Here is a 21,442-nt window from a genome sequence, read left to right as displayed (position 1 = left end):
CAAAATGTAAATGACTTCTTATGTGACATATACATTGAAATGTGACTCTTTTAAGCCCGACCTACGGGTCATGTGTGATAATATTATAGAGAATGAACTTTATAGCTGTCCAATATCATGTGATCTACGACAGAAAAAAACATTTACCGATGCGACATTTTTATCACATAAAACTCAAATAAACAGTCTTGCATAGAAAGTGATAAACATTCACTCGATATATCCATAGTGAACAGCGATAGCATTAATAATAAAAAAAAATATTTTTGTAGTAAAATCTGCTTCATTTTCTGTTGCTATTGTTTGTGATTTCTCATATTTTTGCTGTGATTTTCACCGGTGAAAACCCCGTATTTTGGCAAAAAAAAAAAGAGGACAGACCGGAAGGTCCCCTTCTTTCTGGAAGCATATTGAATTACTATTATCATAGCATTATGTCAGGACAGAATTTAGGGTGAACTATAATGGTAGCTGATTTCTGACATGTCGTGTTGGCGTGTTTGCGACGTGAAAACACGACAACATGAAAGCACGAAAACTCGACATATTTCCCATGACACGATTTCCTTATTTGTCGACTTTTCGTGTTTATGCCCCGCCAAAACGAAAACACGACAAATACATAATTTTGTCAAGTTTTCGTGTTTTCGTCCCGCCGTCTTCCGTTAGACATGTAACACAGCTGCATGCGCAAATATGCAAAAAAAACTTGGACATAAGGTTTGAGACTAAAACTTGACTAATAGTCTATGTAAATTTGGTCGAATACCATTTTGTTACATTAAAACATATCGACAGACGAACATCGAATATTAAACTAATTACTGCTGCATTTTACCCCTTATTACCTACATTTTATTTATTTTCTCATAATGTATCAAAACAAATTACTAAAATAATGAGAACATTTTTGATAATGACCAAATCTGATGAAGTCTGTGTTTTTGTTTGTTTTAATTTTGATAACGCTACTTAGTATCAAAGCGAAGATATTGCGTAGTTAACTGTTAGATAATATATACACATACATGTATGGAGGATATTAACATTATCATAAAATTGTATGACAGATTTTTGATATACCTGATATAAATCCATTGACGATAATGCAGAATTACAATCATCTCCTTGTATATGTACCCAGCGAGGAAGATTGATATGATAAGGCTGTCCTCTGTCATACGTTTAGTGTTTATAAGAACAATTGTATGCATATTGTTATTATACGCTTGGTGTACCGTAAAAACATCTGTTTAAAAATGCTGGATTTGAAGCACAGCAATGCCTTTTTAGAAATCTACATCTTGTTAGTAATTGTTGTCATACTTCAAGCTGTGATTCTGATAACGACTACCAATTAGTTTGTACGTTTATTTCTTAAGGTAGTTCTGCACGTTTGAAAAACCGCAAGTGATGGCGTAATGTCATTTTTCCGGAAAACGGAGAATAAATCCTGGATTCGGCGTACGGAAATGAAAATCAGTTTATGATTTAATCGAAACCTGTGAGTGAATTTGTTATAATGGCACTATTGCTATATTTCTAAAGTCAAAATGTGATATTAAAACATACGGCACGTTAAAAATTAAAAAAAAAATGTCTTAAAATTAACGTGAAATGTCCGGTTCCCTTTAATTATGGACTAAGCACACGGACCTATACATTTTATTTCACCAAATTATAGGCCATGAGTTTATTTACAATTGTAAGAAGTTTCATCAAAATCTACATTGTAGAAAAAATTCTATTCGCTAAAATGTTATGAAAGTTATGATTTTCCCATAGACTCCCATTATGAAAAATAGCGTGAGGTCCAAATTTTTTCAAATCAGTCAAGCACACGACCCTACCTTTTTTATTTGCTGAATTTTCTAGGAATATTCTGAAATTTCAAAAACTGGAGTTTAATCAAATTCTACATTGTAGAAAAAATTTTGATCCAAACGTGCAGAACTACCTTAAGAATAGTAAACTATTTCAAGTGTCCTCTCTTTCCCCTCATATTATAGTATTGGATACAAGAAAACTGTGAGCTGTCTTAAAATGTTAGAGGGAAAGGAGAAAGACATAATAACAATGTGTTATCAACACATGCACTGACATATTTCTATTTCTTTCTTCTTCTTTTTTTAAAGAAAAAAAAATATATATATAATTATCCAAAACTTCAACATAGGCTGGATATCTACTTTACACCTAGGCTACGCTCATAACATCTGACTTCATCATGCATGTCCAGTAAACAACTGACCAGATGGCTTATCATAATCGGGGCACATAGAGGGCACTTGAAATAGTAATCTATTTCAAGTGTCCTCTCTTTCCCCTCATATTATAGTATTGGATATAAGAAAACTGTGAATTCCCTTTACAATGACAGTGCAACATTCATCCTATATTACAACCCTCCCTTGACCCTCCTATACATCCAGTACTCACAAAAAGCAAGTCCTACAATCAAGTGTGCAACCGCATGCCCCACTTCAAGTTGCATACCACATAAAACTCATATATTCATTGAATACACAACTGTATGAGCTACCAATACATCAAAAATGTGCTAATTTTGCGGATCCAACACATTTGTAAATTAATGGTAGACACCTGGTATGTGAATGATATTCATCTATCTTGTACTGTGATTTATTATGTAACATTCTTACAATAAGCAAACATTGTCTGTTTAATAAGTTATCATTTGCTATCGGCTAAGTCATTCATCTCTTCAGACTCTTGCAGAATTACAGTACAAAATTAAATAATATATTCTGTACCGGTATGTATATTTGTTTATCACTTGTCACGTAATCTTTGATCAAATATGTGATAATCTCTTACAATCAGCCAAAATCTTTTCAGTTCCCGTGATAGATAAACGGGTGTTTATTTCCTGAAACAACAGTAAACCATATTAACTGACGGTAGTTAGTTCAATGCTAAAACTTGAATTGAGCATGGCAGCAACAGTATATATTCTAAACAAGGTCACACTTATCATCACCGCAATGAAGGTCCCAAATAAGACTTCCCTTGTTTTGTTTTCATCTGACAATGAATTGGACTACTTCATTTTTCCATTCTGTGTGTTTACAGGTTCACCATTAATGAACACTATCAATAATGATTCACAAATAATAAACCCTTTCACCAAAACAGCAAGTCAAAATCAGTTTTATTTAATAAGTGATATTCGATAAAAATCACCCATATAATTTCGATTACATCAAAGCAATATAACTCCCATTAACGCTCCCTCTAGATCCTTGGATGAAAACAAATGCTAAGCCGATGGCCCAGAAGTACCGAAGTACCGTGACTAAATTTATAGCCTGGCTGGTTTTTTTAAACATGTCAAATATTCACTGTTAATCCCAGAAATTCTTCAAATAAAGGTTTTCTATTTGAACTTCTAAAAATTTAACAAAAGTGTCAATGGACCCGTAACTTAGGCTGTCCTTACAACATACATACTGACTGTTAAGTATACTGCATATATTTTGTCAGATAAATAGCAAGTTTCTCACATCACACAGAAGAAAAAAACTGAATGAAATCATTATAATTCTGACTATAAAAATATGAAGTTGTTCATCATTTGACTAAAAAACATGAATATTCACACACACGCAAATCTTCAGTTCAGTCTTGCCGCATGTATTATCTAGTTATTAAAATTTTGTATAAAGGGAGAGGTCATTGACAGTCACGGGACCAGCATTAGTGGTTGTGGTCTCCCTGTACAACTCCTACAACAAGATATTTAAATTTTACCACTTGAATTCAGCACAATCCAACCCCTGTGATTGAAAATTTTGCCTCAAATCTCCAATTTCTATAATGTGCATCCTGGACAAGGAAATGTTACCAAAAGCTCTCCCTGCAACATCCTTTTACAAAAATATTCAAAGGAATTTTAGTTTTTCACGTGCATCTCTGCACAAGACATTCACCATAGAATTGCTTCTCCCCAGTTTCTAACACTTTCACAAGAACTTTCCTGTGCATACTTTCCCTACACTATTATATCATGCGCAGATAATGCAAAACTGGCTGATACCCGTTTTTTTTTTTTTTCTTTTTTTTTTTTTTATTGACAAATATGATCATTTCCGCTACCGCATAAGAAATTTGCAAACGAAAACTTGTCTTTCCACGAAAACCGTACATCATTAAACATCATTGTGAATCACTGATAGAAAATATGTAACTGTAAATTCGTCTTAACAAATTTGATTACTATTGTGCAAGAACTTTGCACAAATGATCACTTGCATCATTTTACAAGAAACCAGTACTGAAAACCCTTTTTGGCAAGCTTAATCACGCCCATCGCCGCATAAGAAACCCTTGACTGAAAAGATGTAATTCCAATAAAATATATTACTGTGCAAAAAAAACTCGATCACATGCGCTATTTCACAAGAAATTTCTTATTAAAAATTATTTCCTTTCAAATATGATCACGTGCATCATTGCACAATGAATTTCTAATTCAGAATTTATTTCCTGTAAATATTATCATGTGCATAATTGCACAAAATTGTTTCTTTTTGCACAAGTATTCTGTTTTCAAACACAACCATGTTTGTCATTCTAAAAGAAATTTGATCCCGTGTTCATTATTGCAAAAGAAGTTTGTTATTGATTTTTATTTTTCAAATATGACAATGACGTACGCGTCTGCACAAGATTTGCAAATACATTCACGTGCATCATAACACAAAATATCTGTCGCCGAGAAATTTGTTTTTCTGATTTTTTGTTCTTAGTATTTTTGTTGTTTTCTTTTATCACCATGACCACATGCATCATATCACCAGGAATTTAACACTGACTTTTCTTTTCAAGTAAGATATCTTACATCTTTGCACAAGAGATATGATTACGTGCATCATTGCACTAGAAATATGATCACGTGCATCTTTGCACAAGACATTTGTAAATGAGAAAAAAAAAACGCGTATTCTTTGAAATAACACCATATGCAACATTGCAACAAAATCTTGGTCGCTGCAAGTTCATAGTTTGCCTTCACCTCCATGTTCAGCGTTGCACAAATAACCTGCAATTGAAAATTCATTGTTTTGTTGCAAATGTAATGACGTCTTTCACTGTAACAGACAGAAATCTACAGCCGAAATTCTCGATTGCTTTTTATTTATTTATCATTTTAAGATATGATCACGTTTTCCATTGAAGTAGACATATGGCCACGTCCATCGCTTCACCAGACATCTCCAACCATTAATCTGCAAACAAGACCACGCGTACGACTGCACTTGATTTTTATTTTTTATGCACGTGCATGATTGCACACAATAGTAATGTTTTGTTTCCAAATTTTGACACGTGCATCCTGGCACATGAAAGATGGTCGCACTCATCATTATGCACAAGAACATTTACCGAAAAATGTTTGTTTTCAAATACGATAATGTGCCCTTTTGCACAAGAAATCTAACTAAAACATTTGTTTTTAAATACGATAACGTGCCCTTTTGCACAAGAAATCTAACTAAAACATTTGTTTTCAAATACGATCACGTGCACTTTTGCACAAGAAATCTAACTAAAACATTTGTTTTCAAATACGATCACGTACACTTTTGCACAAGAAATCTAACTAAAACATTTGTTTTCAAATACGATCACATGCACTTTTGCACAAGAAATCTAACTAAAACATTTGTTTTCAAATACGATCACATACACTTTTGCACAAGAAATCTATCTAATAACGTTTGTTTTCAAATACGATCACGTGCACATTTGCACAAAAACAATCTAAATAAAAACATTTGTTTTCATTACACACAAGATCAGTTACCGAAAAAGGTTTGTTTTCAAATACGATCACGTGCACTTTTGCACAAGAAATCTAACTATTAACATTCGTTTCCAAATAAGATTATGTGCACCTTTGCACAAAAAATATAACTAAATGAATTTGTTTCAAATAAGATCATGCGCAGCTTTGCACAAAATGTAATTTTCACAAGAAAATATAATTGATAGCATTTGTTTTCAAATCAGATCATGTGCACCTTTGCACAAAAATATAACTAAATAACATTTGTTTCAAATGAGATCAGGCGCACTTTGCACAAGAAATATAACTAATAACATTTGTTTTCAAATAAGATCACGTGCACTTTTGCACAAGAAATCTAACTAAAATATTTGTTTTCAAATATGATCACGTGCACTTTTGCACAAGAAATATATCTAAAATATTTGTTTTCAAATACGATCACGTGCACGTTGCACAAGAATTCTAACTAAAACATTTGTTTTCAAATATGATCGTGTGCACTTTTGCGCAAGAAATATAACTAAAATATTTGTTTTCAAATACGATCACGTGCACTTTGCACAAGAATTCTAACTAAAACATTTCTTTTCAAATAAGATCGCGTGCACTTTTATGCAAAACATATAACTAATAACATTTGTTTTCAAATAAGATCACGTGCATTTTCGCACAAGAAATATATCTAATAACATTTATGTTCAAACAAGATCACGTGCACTTTTACACAAGAAATCTAACTGTTAACATTCATTTTCAAATAAGATCACGCGCACCTTTGCACAAGAAATGTAACTAATAACATTTGTTTTCAAATACGATCATGTGTACTTTGTATAAGAATTCTAAGAAAAACATTTGTTTTCAAATATGATCGCGTGTACTCTGCACAAGTAATATAACTACTAACATTGTTCTTAAATAAGATCACATGCACTTTTGCACAAGAAATATAACTATAATATTTGTTTTCAAATATGGTCACGTGCACTTTGCACAAGAATTCTAACTAAAACATTCGTATTCCAATAAGATCACGTGCACTTTTGCACAATAGATTTAACTATTTACATTGTTCTTAAATAAGATCGCGTGCACATTTATGCAAGAAATATAACTAATAACATTTGTTTTCAAATAAGATCACGTGCATTTTCGCACAAGAAATATATCTAATAACATTTATGTTCAAAGAAGATCACGTGCACTTTTGCACAAGAAATCTAACTGTTAACATTTATTTTCAAATAAGATCACGCGCACCTTTGCACAAAAAGTAATTTGCACAAGAAATGTAACTAATAACATTTGTTTTCAAATACGATCACGTGTACTTTGTGTAAGAATTCTAAGAAAATCGTTTGTTTTCAAATATGATCGCGTGTACTCTGCACAAGTAATATAACTACTAACATTGTTCTTAAATAAGATCACGTGCACTTTTGCACAAGAAATCTAACTAAAACATTTGTTTTCAAAAACGATCACTTGCATTGTGCACAAGAATTCTTACTAAAACATTTGTTTTCAAATGTGATCGCGTGCACTTTGCACAAGAAATATAACTAATGACATTTGTTTTTAAATAAGATCACGTGCACTTTTGCACAAGAAATATAACTACTAAGATTGTTCTAAAATAAGATCGCGTGCACTTTTACCTAAGAAATATAACTAATAACATTTGTTTTCAAATAATGGCAAATGCACTTTTGCACAAAAATATAAATAATAACAATTGTCTTCAAATAAGATCACTTGCATTTTCGCACAAGAAATATATCTATTAACATTTGTTTTCAAACAAGATCACGTGCATCTTTGCACAAGAACTATAACTAATACAATTATCTTCAAATAAGATCTTGTGCTCCTTTGTATAAGAAATCTAACTTAACATTTCTTTTTAAATAAAATCACGTGCACCTTTTGCACAAAAAATATATCAAATAACATTAACTTTCAAAAAAAAAAAGATCACGAAACATTCGCACAAGAAAATAGCTAATAACATTTGTTTTCAAACAAGATCACGAGCACCTTTCTACAAGAAATATAACTGATAACATTTGTTTTTTAATAAGATCATGCGCATCTTTGCACAATAACTATACCTAATAACGTTTGTTTTCAAACAAGATCACGTGCATCTTTGCACAAGACATATAACTACTAGCATTTCGTTGTTCTCAAATAAAATTGTGTGTACCTTTGCATATAAAAAATGAAACTGTTTTCAAATAAAATCACGTGCTCCTTTGTACAAGAAATCTAGCTAAAACATTTGTTTTCAAACAAGATCACGTGCACTTTTTGCACAAGAAATATATCTAATAACATTTGTTTTCATACAAGATCACGTGCACCTTTGTACAAGAAATATAACTATTAACATTTGTTTTCAAATAAGATCACGTGCCTCACTGCACAAGAAATGATAGGATCACAAAAACCATTGTACAAAATAATTAAGCAATGTTTGCCCCAAACAAAAGCAGGTATATATCAGTGCACTTGAAATTTGTTTTCAGAAAAGAAATGAACACGTACATCATAGCACAAGAAATTATGATCAGGCTCATCTTTGCTGAGGAAATATAACTGAAAAACATTTGTATGAAAGTAAGATCACATGCAACACTGCACAATAAATTTGAAATTGATTTTTGTTGTTTTTGTTGTTTCGCAGATATGGCCACGTGCATCATTGCACAAAAATTTACAAACAATTTCATGTATACCATTACCCAAGAAATTTGCTACTGCAAAATTAATTCTTATCTTCCTTTATATGCAAACAGCTCTCCCTGAGTTATGTCATTAAGCTTTGATTTACTTGACCCTTGTTTGTTTATGCAAGTGGCTTTGACTGTATTATCTGTAACTATCAAGCATATCTTTACAAAAAGACTGTAATGCTATTAAAAACTGCCAAACTGCCCTAAGCTCTAGGTGGTTCCTGTTTATATCACATTGACCAGTTCATTTACAGTACTCCAACCCTCTAGGGAAGATTCTGTGAAAAGTGAAAAGTATGGGGTACTGCAGGGACAGCAAATGTTTCAGCAAAAACCCAACTATTTTCTGCATTGTTCCGCCACATTTACGCTTTAATAAGCATCTTTAAGATTGCAGCTTTGCTAAGTATAAACATGGTTTCATCAGTAAAATAGCAGATTTGAGCGTTTCCATTTTAAAATGTTTCGAATCAATATATTCATTTAAACTTTAAGATCAATAGAACTAAACCGTCTTTTTTGTACCTGATAAACGCATTTGAATATCTAAAATCCGGAGTTTTTTTTTTTTTTAATACGTGATCATGTGCATCATTTCGCTAAGATTCTATCATTGATACTTTTCCCTGTCAAATAAGATCTCCTTGCACGAAAAAATATGATCACGTGCATCCTTGCACAAGAAATTTATAACTGAAAAACATCATTTTCCAAACGTGACCACACGTATATCTCACAAACATTAGTTCAGAAAGTTTATCTATTTCATTTTTATTTTCAAAAATTTCATCACGTGCGTCATTGCACAAAACATGCTATTGAAATTTTATTCCTTTTAATACTTCCTTTCACGTGTTTCCATGCTGATAAAACCATTCCACGGGATTAAATTGGTTTATTTTATTCTTTGCACCCATAACATAATAAATATTTTTGGTATTTTGGCATCTTAGCACAAAAAAATCTACAACAACACAACAAGCACTGTCAACAGTTTTGAGTCCTCAACAAAACACCTAAATACACATGTCCCTACATCACTTTTACTTGAATATCCTTCACTTGCAACTGTAACACCGTCTTTCAGGCAAAGATTCAATTAAATACGTAAATCACCTCAGACTGCCAATAACATTATATACCACCAGTTACACGTGCGACAACACAAATAAACTTCACGGTTTTGATCGCCACATAGCATTCTTTATATTTCGTTGTTAAAAAAAAAATAATTAAAAAAACAAAATAACTACTTTCTGTACATAATAATACCATTTACCTGTGCCAGTAGCACTACCAACGTTCATTACTCAAAACCTAATTCTAGTAGCATACTCTGGTAACATTTTGAACAATTTATACTAGTTGCAGTGTACATTCAGACTATTTTCTAACATATCACAAATAATTTCTCAATTTGTTTATATTTCAGTAACAAAACAATGGCTATGCTTCCAGTAAATATAACAGAAACTATGAGGGAAAAACTCAAGTTGACAGTCTATCATGGCAACAAACTCTTTTTAATACATTGATCTACCAGTTATAAGTGCTAGTTCATGAAACTGAATATACACGTATATTATATACATTATAACTTACATTCTCTACAACTATTAAATCTCATCGACACTGCACATCACAGTACGTGCCTTTCACTTTTACGTTTTCCGAGTTATTTAAACATTTTGTGCATTAGACTACTTTCAAAACACTAACTGAAAAACCAAACATAACAATTCAGTTCTGACAAATATCAGAAATATTTGATATCAGACCTCTCGTCAGTCTCTTTACTCTCATATATTACAATTTTTAATCACTAATCTTTAGCATCTCATATTAGTCTGGTTGCAATAATGAAGAAAATAAACATACCGGTTCGATCCACTTTTCCTTATTCCTATCACCTCTCATCGTCTACCTTACCTTTTACTTTTCCATACATATTTAATACATACATATTTAATTTCATCACTATGTTTATATGTATATCCATTACTACTCCTTTGAAATCAAGAAAAGAGAGACAACGTATTATTGTCCAAGACAATTGTTATGTCTAACATTAAATTGTATCAGCTACATTAACAACTGATGCTGCTGCATGCATGTCCAGTAAACAACTGACCAGGTGGCTTATCATAATCGGGGCACATAGAGGGCACTTGAAATAGTTTATTCTGTTAAAAATGTACATAAAATAATCATCAGGAGTTACATCTCATATAATTATATCAAAACATTTTATTTTGTCAAAGATTGCAATCTTGATTACTAATGTTGATGATAACTTATTTAAATCTAATATCATTTGCTTATTGTGTATACATGTGCATTTTTTCTTACTAACGCTGCGACAAGTTAACTTAAAATAGTCGATTGTATGTGCAACGGTGAACATAGAAAAAAAAAAGTTTCTTTATGAATATTTGATATTGCCGTCATTTTGAAGTATGCTTAATCATTTTAACGATCTTGTTTAGGGACTGTTCAACAACATAATTCTATGTAGCTCCATGAATCGTGGCAATAATGTATTTTTAAAACATAGGCTGATCCAATGAAACAAATACTTCCTATTCTCTGTTAGATAATTCTTATTTCAGTTGAAACTGTTTTCCGTTTTCAGTCTCACGGTGACTGTCTCTAACATGTACTAACCACTAAGCAATATGGATCAATTACAGTTAGGACGTTGTTCAGTCTCAAGGACGTTAGACCTACAAACGCACAATCTGTTGACTAAATGCAATTATCTTATGAAGTTTTACTGGTAGTCGAATTTCTGTTTAGATATTGAGTGGAAACCAGTCAACCTATGAAATTGAAAGACTAAAAAGCAAAGTATTCTTTAGTTATTTAATTGAAACCATAGTAAGTCTTAAGTCTGCGACCTTGACATTTGACCTGTTTACCCAAATTAATAGGGCCATCAATTGATCATAGGCAATTGTCTAATAAAGCATGATAATGAAGAGAACAATGATTCTTTAGTTATTGTTAAAAAGAGCAAGATGGTCTGCCGACCGACAAACTAACCCATCAAATGACAAAGAGTTAAACTATACATACCTTGAGTCACACTTTTTAATTACCGGTTAGTTGTTTAGCTATCGAATATCTAATATCTGTTGCTATTCGAATGTTTGAAAACTTGTGGTTGATCTGGAGATGTTTTGTTGATTCCTTTTTCAAGCAGTATGTTGCGTAGCAATCAAAAAGCGGATATCAAAATACCTTTCTTTTCGCGTTTTTGTCTTTGGCGTCAACCGTAAGACATGCGAACAACAAACATCACTCGATGCCTAACAAATTAGTACAAAAATTAGTTCTACCTCCTTAATCTATTTTTTTGCATTGTCACATAGCCATACTAAGCAAGCAGACGCACTTAACATGTGGTGTATATAATATGCTGTATTACAAAACGTTCCGATCATGCACTTAGATATGTAAAATGTTCAGATGATAAAAATTAGGTTTTCAAATCTAAAGGCGGTTGACATTTCGAACAGCCCGCAGAACCAGACGGTCCCAGCTCTTTTACTGGAAGAAAAAGTGGTGTAAAAGGAAATAGTTCTATCATTATCATCGTTTACGCGAGACATTCGCCATTAACTACGCAAAAAGTGCAAGCTGGGTGGGGCATTTTCTTGTGTGCACTATATTGACGTTTATCAGACTAGACCTCCTTGCGCGTCTTACACATGTGTAATCATTGTACGCATGTCTAACGGAACACCACAAAACACAAGAATATGTTATATTGTCGCGCATGCTTTTTTTTCGTGTCGACGGGGCGAAAACACGAAAAGTCGAATAAAGGCATTTTTCATGTTTTCGCAATGCGAAGTTACGACAACGCAACAGCATAGCAAATAAAAAGCCATAACACATGTTCATACTCGTCAACAAGGAAAGTCGACAAATAAATTTGCTGTGTCGGAACCCTTTAAACGTCTTGTTTTCGTGTAAAAATGTTGAGGTTTCATGTTTTCTCATTTTGTTATGTGTTTTACGAGAGTAGAACGATGGCAGCGATGATCCAAATTCCCTTTACTTACATTACCCATGCTCTTTTTTTGTCAGGGAACAGGAGTTTTTGATTGTTTGACGAAGGCATGAGTTTCTTACGTGATATCTTACGCATAGGTATGAAAACATTCAGCAATTTAATAAATAAGAAAGGAAATATTGATTTATTTATTTTCGTTGACACTGACGACCGCAAGTTGTTGTGGTAACACTTTGCTAGCGGAAAATATACATTTACGTTGGGGGAATACCCCTTTTGCCATTCCGTGCATTATGTCATCACTGATTTGCATCTGGATAGAATCACCGATCATTTGTAAGCCAGCTGGATAGCTTATTCACATGAAGAATTCTACCCGATGAAGGGCAAGTGATTCAAATTGATCTTAACCTTTCAGCCATAGAGTCCCCGTTGTAAAATAGATTTACTGGTAGACTGACCAGCATCTGATTCATTAACTTATAAATAGCTCATGTGAATGCAACAAAAAATTTAAGTTATAGTAATAAGGTTCAATTAAATGTCTGTTTAAATTTAGTCAAAGAATACAAATGGTCATATATATCATATTGACCGGAATTGCCGATCAAGTTAAAAACAATAGCAACAAAGACACTTTTAACCAACTGATATAAGGTTTATTCAAAGTCTGCAAGATAGCAAACGGGTACAACAGAAGTTCATGTGAGCTTTTTAACCGACTACTAGTTCGGCAGACGGTATTGTCAGTTAGAAATGTGAAATACAAATATAAATATATCAACATTGTTTGGATTCTAGGTATTAGCTCTGATCCATGGTGTGCTTACGCTGCAGAGTTTCCTTCGAGCAAAGAAGTGAGTAATATTGTTATATATCAATTATGCACGTAACCTATCTTCGAAAGTAACACTTAACATTCTGTCAATATTTGTTTACATTTTATTCAAAACTTTACAGAAATTTTACAGGAGTAGCATAAATTTAGATAAATAAAGGCATACAATCTTTCTCGCAATAAACTCTTGTTAAAGTTTCTTTCACTAACCCAATATCTAACTCATTTCAAAAAATCACAGAAAACCAATAACGTATGTCATGTATAAGACTGCGATCTTTTGTAAAATGATATACAACTAGTGCCGTTATCTAGCTATACTAAGATGAAAATGTAGATTTTTAACTGTTTTGTGAACGTTAATAATTAACTGGGATAGCGTCTAAAATGCTCTTAATCTACATCAGTTCAATTCGATTTAATATAATTGCCTCAGTTGATAAGCACACAACATTTGATATGCATTTTGTGACTTTTTAAAAATGGGATAGGATCATAAAATGCATTAAATAAATCAATTGTGATAAAATTATGATCTGAATTATCCAAGTAATATTTTGTTTTAAAAGCAATGGTCCGCTATATAAAATACTTTTGCCAAAAACATCCATCGTTGCGTTAATAGATTTCTAGCGTGTATATTCGGGATTCTAACCCACAAAAAGAACAGTTTTTTATATAGATTAATATATGTAATAGAAATTCAGTACAATGTAGCTAAGTCAGTCAAACATTTTAATTATCAGATTTAAAGTAGATCATTACGAGATATTTCCTCCTTAGTCTCTATTTGTAAAATGTAAAAAAATAGTTTTGTTATAAATTTTGCCGAAATAAAACATATTTATCAACATAATCTCAATAAGCGCGCATGTTCTTTTAAACTTGTTTGACTGGCCGTTGTACGTTTATGTACCGCCGAAGAATGTTTATATAAAAGTGTCTTTAAATCACGTTGCTACATAGTCAGTTGAAAGAGATCTAAAACGTAGTTTTCGATGAAAAATGTAAATCCTTAATTTATGACTTGGTTTTGAAGAAGCGTTCAGATAACGCGTTCATACGGACTGCGTTACAGAAATACGAAATTACTGTACATGCAGTTTTATTCGCACATCAGTTAGCTCCAATAGAAACATAGAAACTAAACCTGTGTAGGCTTGCTGTCTTTGTTGAAATATCAGATCAAAATTAACTGTGACAAAATGGTTTTGCGTAAGCCTTACTGTCTTTTACTTAAGGTAGTTCTGCACGTTTGGATCGAAATTTTTTCTACAAAGTAGAATTTGATTAAACTCTGATTTTTCAAAACTTCAGAATATATCTAGAAAATTCAGCAAATAATAAAGATAAGGTCGTGTGCTTGATTTTTTGCTAGACTGATTTGAAAAATGTGGACCTCACGCAATACTTCATAATTGGAGTCTATGGGAAAATCATAACATTTTCGCGAATAGAAATCTTTCTACAATGTAGATTTTGATGAAATTTCTCACAGTTGTAAATAAACATATGGCCTATAATTTGTTGAAATAAAATGTATAGGTACGTGTGCATATTTTTGAGATATCTGACCAAGATTAAAGTGAATCGGACATTTCACGCTAATTTTATGACATTTTTTAAAAAAATTTTTAACGTGTCATAAGTGTTAATATCATATTTTGACTTTAGAAATATAGCAACAGTGCCATTGTAACAAATTTACTTACAGGTTTCGATTAAATCATAAACTGATTTTCATTTCGTACGCCGAATCCAGGATTTACTCTACGTTTTCCGGAAAAATGACGTTACGCCATCACTTCCGGTTTTTCAAACGTGCAGAACTACCATAAGTCTTTTTCAACATTTTTTCAGTCATATAAATGTAGAAGTGAGCTAAATGCCCAACTTTATAGTGCTGCTTCACTGACATATCACGCCATAGACACGTGACATGCTACCAAACCCAAACCAATTACATTATACTGACTTTGGGTTGACAAGTCCTAGTACTATCCTCCTTTTGTTGAGCGCCAATCGAGGAAGCTACTAGTACCAGTTTTTACGTCTTTAGTATTATAAGACCAGATACTGAACCAGTTACCTCCCACACTCAAAGCGGACACTCTTCCATAAGGCTTCCAAGGCGGTGTCTCGGATGTAGATCTGTTTTACGTGTTACGTTATTTCATGACATTGCAACAAAATGTCTAGCGGCGAGCAGGTTAGATGACCCTATTGACTGTTATAATAATGTTATACAACGTTATAATCTAATTTTCATTGATATATAGGTATAACCTCGGTGCATGTTCAAACACAACTAGTCAAAAAGGCATAATGTTCATAAACCCAAAAAGCCATTGTTTCTTACATATCACGTGTGTTAGTTACACCGTTAAAAAAACTATCCTTACAGTTTGTTTTTTTGGAAAGAAAAATCAATTCGTAACCATTATATATAATAGCTGCGTTTAAGTAATTTTGTAGCTTATCAGAAAGGTCCGTCCGTAGATTACATTTTCGTGATCTTTATGAAAAACATATGTTCTTCACTAAAGTCATATCAAATTTTATATCTTCCATTGCAGGAATATGATGCTTTGTTAGAAAAAGTGAAAGAAATAAAACCTCAGAACGTACCGGCTGATTTCAAGCTCAATATCTTGATGATTGGACCTAAGGCTCATGGAAAATCGTCAGCCGTCAACTCAATTGCGAGTATAAGTACAGGAAAAAGAACAACCGTATGCAATGCTGGCGAAACTAGCAGTGACAATGTTACCACCGTTGTAAGTTTATCATCATTAAGCGCTGAGTTTGGGCGTTTTTGGTATTCTACATAGAAATATCCTTTGCCAGTTGAAAAATGTAGATACACTCAATCTAATTCTATCTACTTACTGAAAATTAATGTGATTAAGTGATAGACAAGAAGACCCAAATTAAGTTATGGTAATGATATGATTTTTCTTATAAATGGTAAAAAGGTATTACAGTTACTTAAAGCAAACAAGTATAAATTAAAGACAAAAGCCGCATTGCCATAAGCCGACAGAATTTTTGTTTCTGCAGGATCCTCAAAAAGATGAGTTTAGCTTACAACTTCAGTTAAGATTGCGTAATGTCACCAAACTCAGTGTTTAGCAAGTTTACACAGTAAAGAACTATCTTTTTGACGTCGTTGTGACTACACATGTAATTAGAAATGGGGCGTTCCATCAGAAAACCTGTATTAATGACAAAAATTTCAAAATTGAGATAACAAAATTTTTATGAAAAACATTCTTTTACCTTTCAAATCTGAAAATTTTAAGTGATTATCTTCACTATTTCAAGAGCTACAATGCTTTTAAGTAAGTCACCGAAGGCATTTCGAGACGTGATGTTAAGTTAAGAACGTCATGAAAGCAGTATGACGTCGTCGTGTATGGCGTGTATTTTTCAAGTCATTAATGGAACAAATTATGCTTATCACTTACTAAACAACATACATTTGAATATTTAGGAAAAGTTTATAGTGATTTTACTTAAAAATAACTTAACCGTATATTTTTGGTTTCATCACGGGCCTTTTAATATAATTTCCGAGCGATAACTTTTTTGGAATGATATACTGCGATGGTAATTGGTATGTTGATAACTTGATGTGTTAGAATTGTCGGCGGTTGTATTTGTTTCCTCTAATTTTGAGGTCAGTTTTACTTAAAAATATAAAATAGTTGAATTTTTTTTATTTTGCATACAATTTCCACGCCTCTTGTTTAAAGTTAATCTTTTTGTAAGAAACAATAAAAGAAGAAAAGCAATGCCATATTAGCTACAATTCAAGCTTAATCAATTACATCGTTAACTGATTCATCTCCTGTCTACGAAATGCCTTGTTTGATGTTTGTGCGTTAAAAGATTACCCAATGACACTTAGCATTTATATTCAGCATTTAAAGCGTATATAGCTTTGGAACCCTTTATTTACTTTTAGTGATAATTGCGTATTAGACTTTCATTAAATATGTTTATTTCCTTTTCGGGACGAAACTTCTGATATCTTTATGACAATTCAAGGATGTTTAGTATTGATGATCAGCACAACATTAGACGTCGTGTAAAACCTATAACGCTATTGAATTAAGAATAGTTTTTGTTCAAAAATATTTTTATTTCTTGTCCGGGAATTAACAAAGGTCAATTTTGTATTTTGTTGGGTTTAACGTCGCACTGACACAGTTTAGGTCATATTGCGAATTTTCAGCTTTAATTGTTGCGGATGACTCCAGGTGCCCCTACGCGCATTATTTTATCACGGGCGGGCACCTGGGTAGAACCACCAACCTTCCGTAAGCCAGCTGGAAGGCTTCCTTACATGAAGAATTTAACGTCTCGAGTGATTTGAAGTCAGGGATCTTAACCACTCTGCCACGGAGGCCCCTTATTAATGGCCAAAGACCCCGATGACTGTTACAGCAACAACTAATGCCTGAAGAATCATATTCATTCTTTTTCAGATAGAATATTTAATAAGCTGTATGAAAAAAATTCCTTAAGTGTCAAAGCTGTGTATCTATATTTTGGGGTATAGGGTGAAATTCACATCTACTAGTTTTTTATTGTTGCATTACAGATATTATTTTATTGTAAGTAAATGTTATTTGTCAAACAATCTCAGCACTAAAAAGTTTATGAAATCGCGTCTAGGACTAAAAGTATATTCAAAGTTTATGTAAAGTATAGAAAGAGTGAGAGGAAGGGGTAAGGGGTAGAAAGGGGTTAGGGGAGAAGGTTGAAGTGGAAAGTAGGGCAAGGATGAATATACAAAGGGAATGCTACGTTCCTTAATCACAGTTACACTTTGTAACGTAAACCACAATAGCGTAGACATTCATGTACCAAAGATAAATAATAAATAAAATCTGTAAAAAGATCCTTTGGAAGCAAAGAATGCAACCAAGAAGAATAATAGCAGACTCGGTTTGATTGTGTCTGTTCATGAGAGGTAATGGAATTGTGCAACACCTCTCACGCCCCCTAGCACCGGCTTAAGCAGAACTCTGTTACACATATGTTGAATGGACTCCTTGATCCCAAAGGACCACAACCACACCCAATTAACTAAACATAGATAAACATACAGGTAAGATACATCAACACTGTAGGTCACCGCTTTAGACACACACGCACACAAACGCACACATACAGGCAGGTAAGAACAATTCCGGCAGCCAAAATAAAGGGGACACGAAAACTAATTTATAACTAGAGCTATCACTAAAGGTGATGAATGTACCCCCCCGCATGTACTGACACAGTACATTGCAATTTGACGCACACAAGATTGCATAATTATGTAGACTGTATGTATATAGACTGTATGTATACAGTATAGTAACAAAAAACAAAGTCCCATAACCATGCAGAATATTTATCTAAAAGAATGTAACATGCACCATGCACAACTAGGGTTTGTACTGATCACTTGTGTGAAGTTTCATTAAATTGTGTGCAAGGGTTTGGTAGATTAGGCACGCACAAGATTGCATATGCAGACTGAATGTACATAGTATGTTAGCAAGAAACAAAGTCCCATAACTCTGCAATATTTGTCGCTGAAAGAACCTAACATGCCCTATGCACAACTACTGTTGTTACTGATCACTTGTGTGAAGTTTCATTAAATTGTGTCAAGGGGATGAGGAGAGATGGTGCGCACAAGATTGTGTCTATGTATATAGTATAGTAACAAAAAAACAAAGTCCCATAACTCTGCAAATTTTTTTTTCTGAAAGAACCTAACATGCCCCATGCACAACTACTGTTGTTACTGATCACTTGTGTGAAGTTTCATTAAATTGTGTCAAGGGGATGAGGAGAGATGATGCGCACAAGATTGTGTCTATGTATATAGTATAGTAACAAAAAAACAAAGTCCCATAACTCTGCAAATTTTTTTTCTAAAAGAACCTAACATGCCCCATGCACAACTACTGTTGGTACTGATCACTTGTGTGAAGTTTCATTAAATTGTGTCAAGGGGATGAGGAGAGATGGTGCGCACAAGATTGTGTCTATGTATATAGTATAGTAACAAAAAAACAAAGTCCCATAACTCTGCAAATTTTTTTTCTAAAAGAACCTAACATGCCCCATGCACAACTACTGTTGGTACTGATCACTTGTGTGAAGTTTCATTAAATTGTGTCAAGGGGATGAGGAGAGATGGTGCGCACAACATTGTGTCTATGTATATAGTATAGTAACAAAAAAAACAAAGTCCCATAACTCTGTAAATTTTTTTTCTAAAAGAACCTAACATGCCCCATGCACAACTACTGTTGGTACTGATCACTTGTGTGAAGTTTCATTAAATTGTGTCAAGGGGATAAGGAGAGATGGTGCGCACAAGATTGCGTCTACGGACAGACGGACAGACAGACGGACAGACGGACAGACAGACAGACAACCTGAAACCAGTATACCCCCCCCCTTACAACTTTGTTGTCGGGGGGTACAATAAAGGGGGAGTGGATACCTAAACGAGGGAGCGCAAATGCAAGGAAAAAGGATGGGGGCGATAGGTGGAGTGAAGAGAAGGAGAAAATAACAAACAACAAACAAGACGACATATGCAACACAAAATACAAGACCGACAGAAAACTAGTTGAAAAAAGGGGCACCGCCTTGGAACGGTCAGTAACATATATAAAGGAAACTAGGGATTTAAACGCGTTTAGGGGATGCCACCCTCGCACTTACCCTATTTTCAACAAGTTAGACAACACATTGTAAATAAAATCCTCCCTAAGAAAGGAAAGGCTCTAACATTAACGAAAAATACCAGATCATAGTAAGTAAAACATAAAATGAAGGTAAAACTAAGGTATAATTACAAACTTGTCTGAAGTCAGAGCACCAAGAGCTTAACTTGTAAGGGCACGACTAAGAAAACTGCAAGGCAAAATCCCTCTCCATTCGTCCGTTTTATGTAGGATTTAGGAGCATCATGGGGTCCTACACTTTATTAGTCATCGCATCATGGAGTCCTACACTTTATTAGTCACCGCACTATGAAATAGGAAAGCAAAGCGATTAACTCTAGAGGGGTCACTCGCTCAACGTGTACTGTGCTTCATGATTTTCATATCGCATCCTTTTAACACATTTTACAAATATCTAGTTAAAGTAAGGACTATGTTTAATTTTACGTATTTTATAAACTACAGCCCCATTGTATTTCAGGTTTTAAAAGTGTTAGTAGGTTAGTATTATATTTTTCTTACAGTTTGGACGATCTGTAGTAAAATTTATTAAAAGCTTTCCGTAGCTTACGATAACCTTGTTTATGTATATGTTTACGGAATTTATACGAACTTATCAGCAGCAAAAGATACCAAACCAAAGTCGGCAAAGTGCTTAGCACGTGCACATTCCACAGAAGTCCAATTAACCAATAAGATTAGTTTCGATTCTGATTTATATTCACACATGAATTGTCGACATATGTCGTGTGACAAGTTTGTCACACAAAGCCGCAGTGACATTTTAGTCACTTTAAGTGATTGAACCTAGAAAAGCTATATTTTCTCTCTCTCTCTCTCTTTCTCCCCCGCCCCCCCCCCTCTCTCTCTCTCTAATTAAATTGAATCTCTAGGATTCACTCTGATAGTTTATCCAGTTCGTGCCACTTTAACTCTTGCCTCACAACCAAGCCACAATCGGATCGATCGCATGGTCGCCTTGTCATAAGAAGTGTAAAGGGCGGGAATTCCCTGTTTTACTGGATCAGGTTAAATAACAAGGTCATAAAAAGGTGTGTCAGTTACAAGTGGAATTACCACTACCTTATCTCCAGCTAGGTCATTTCAGTAAATGGACACATTTAAATGGAAACCAGGTCTAATATCCACAGTCGTAGGGCCAGTAACCAAATCTGAGGTTATAATACAAAATGTATAATAAATATTATTGAGGGGTACAGAAACAAAAACACTCCATCCCTTGTATATGTATAAGCACAATTGTCTTCTCAGAAAAAGGCAGAAAATCTGCAAAAATATGAG

General features: G+C 33.5%; 1 protein-coding gene across 2 annotated transcripts in view; it reads left to right on the top strand.

Annotated features, from left to right (window-relative positions):
• LOC123546130 (uncharacterized) overlaps positions 1-21,442 on the top strand; it is a 29,588-nt gene that overhangs the window by 401 nt on the left and 7,745 nt on the right. The window contains exons 2-4 of one of the 2 annotated variants that reach the window (XM_053551258.1): positions 12,640-12,702; positions 13,367-13,422; positions 15,980-16,180. In XM_053551258.1, coding sequence (XP_053407233.1) covers positions 12,672-12,702; positions 13,367-13,422; positions 15,980-16,180 — 288 coding nt within the window. In that variant the 5' untranslated portion in view covers positions 12,640-12,671. The remainder of the gene's footprint in view (positions 1-12,639; positions 12,703-13,366; positions 13,423-15,979; positions 16,181-21,442) is intronic. The other variant, XM_053551259.1, reaches the window with a different exon arrangement.

The sequence above is a fragment of the Mercenaria mercenaria genome, chromosome 9, assembly GCF_021730395.1.
Source record: "Mercenaria mercenaria strain notata chromosome 9, MADL_Memer_1, whole genome shotgun sequence".
NCBI lineage: Eukaryota > Metazoa > Mollusca > Bivalvia > Venerida > Veneridae > Mercenaria > Mercenaria mercenaria.
This window is presented reverse-complemented; position numbering and strand designations above follow the sequence as displayed.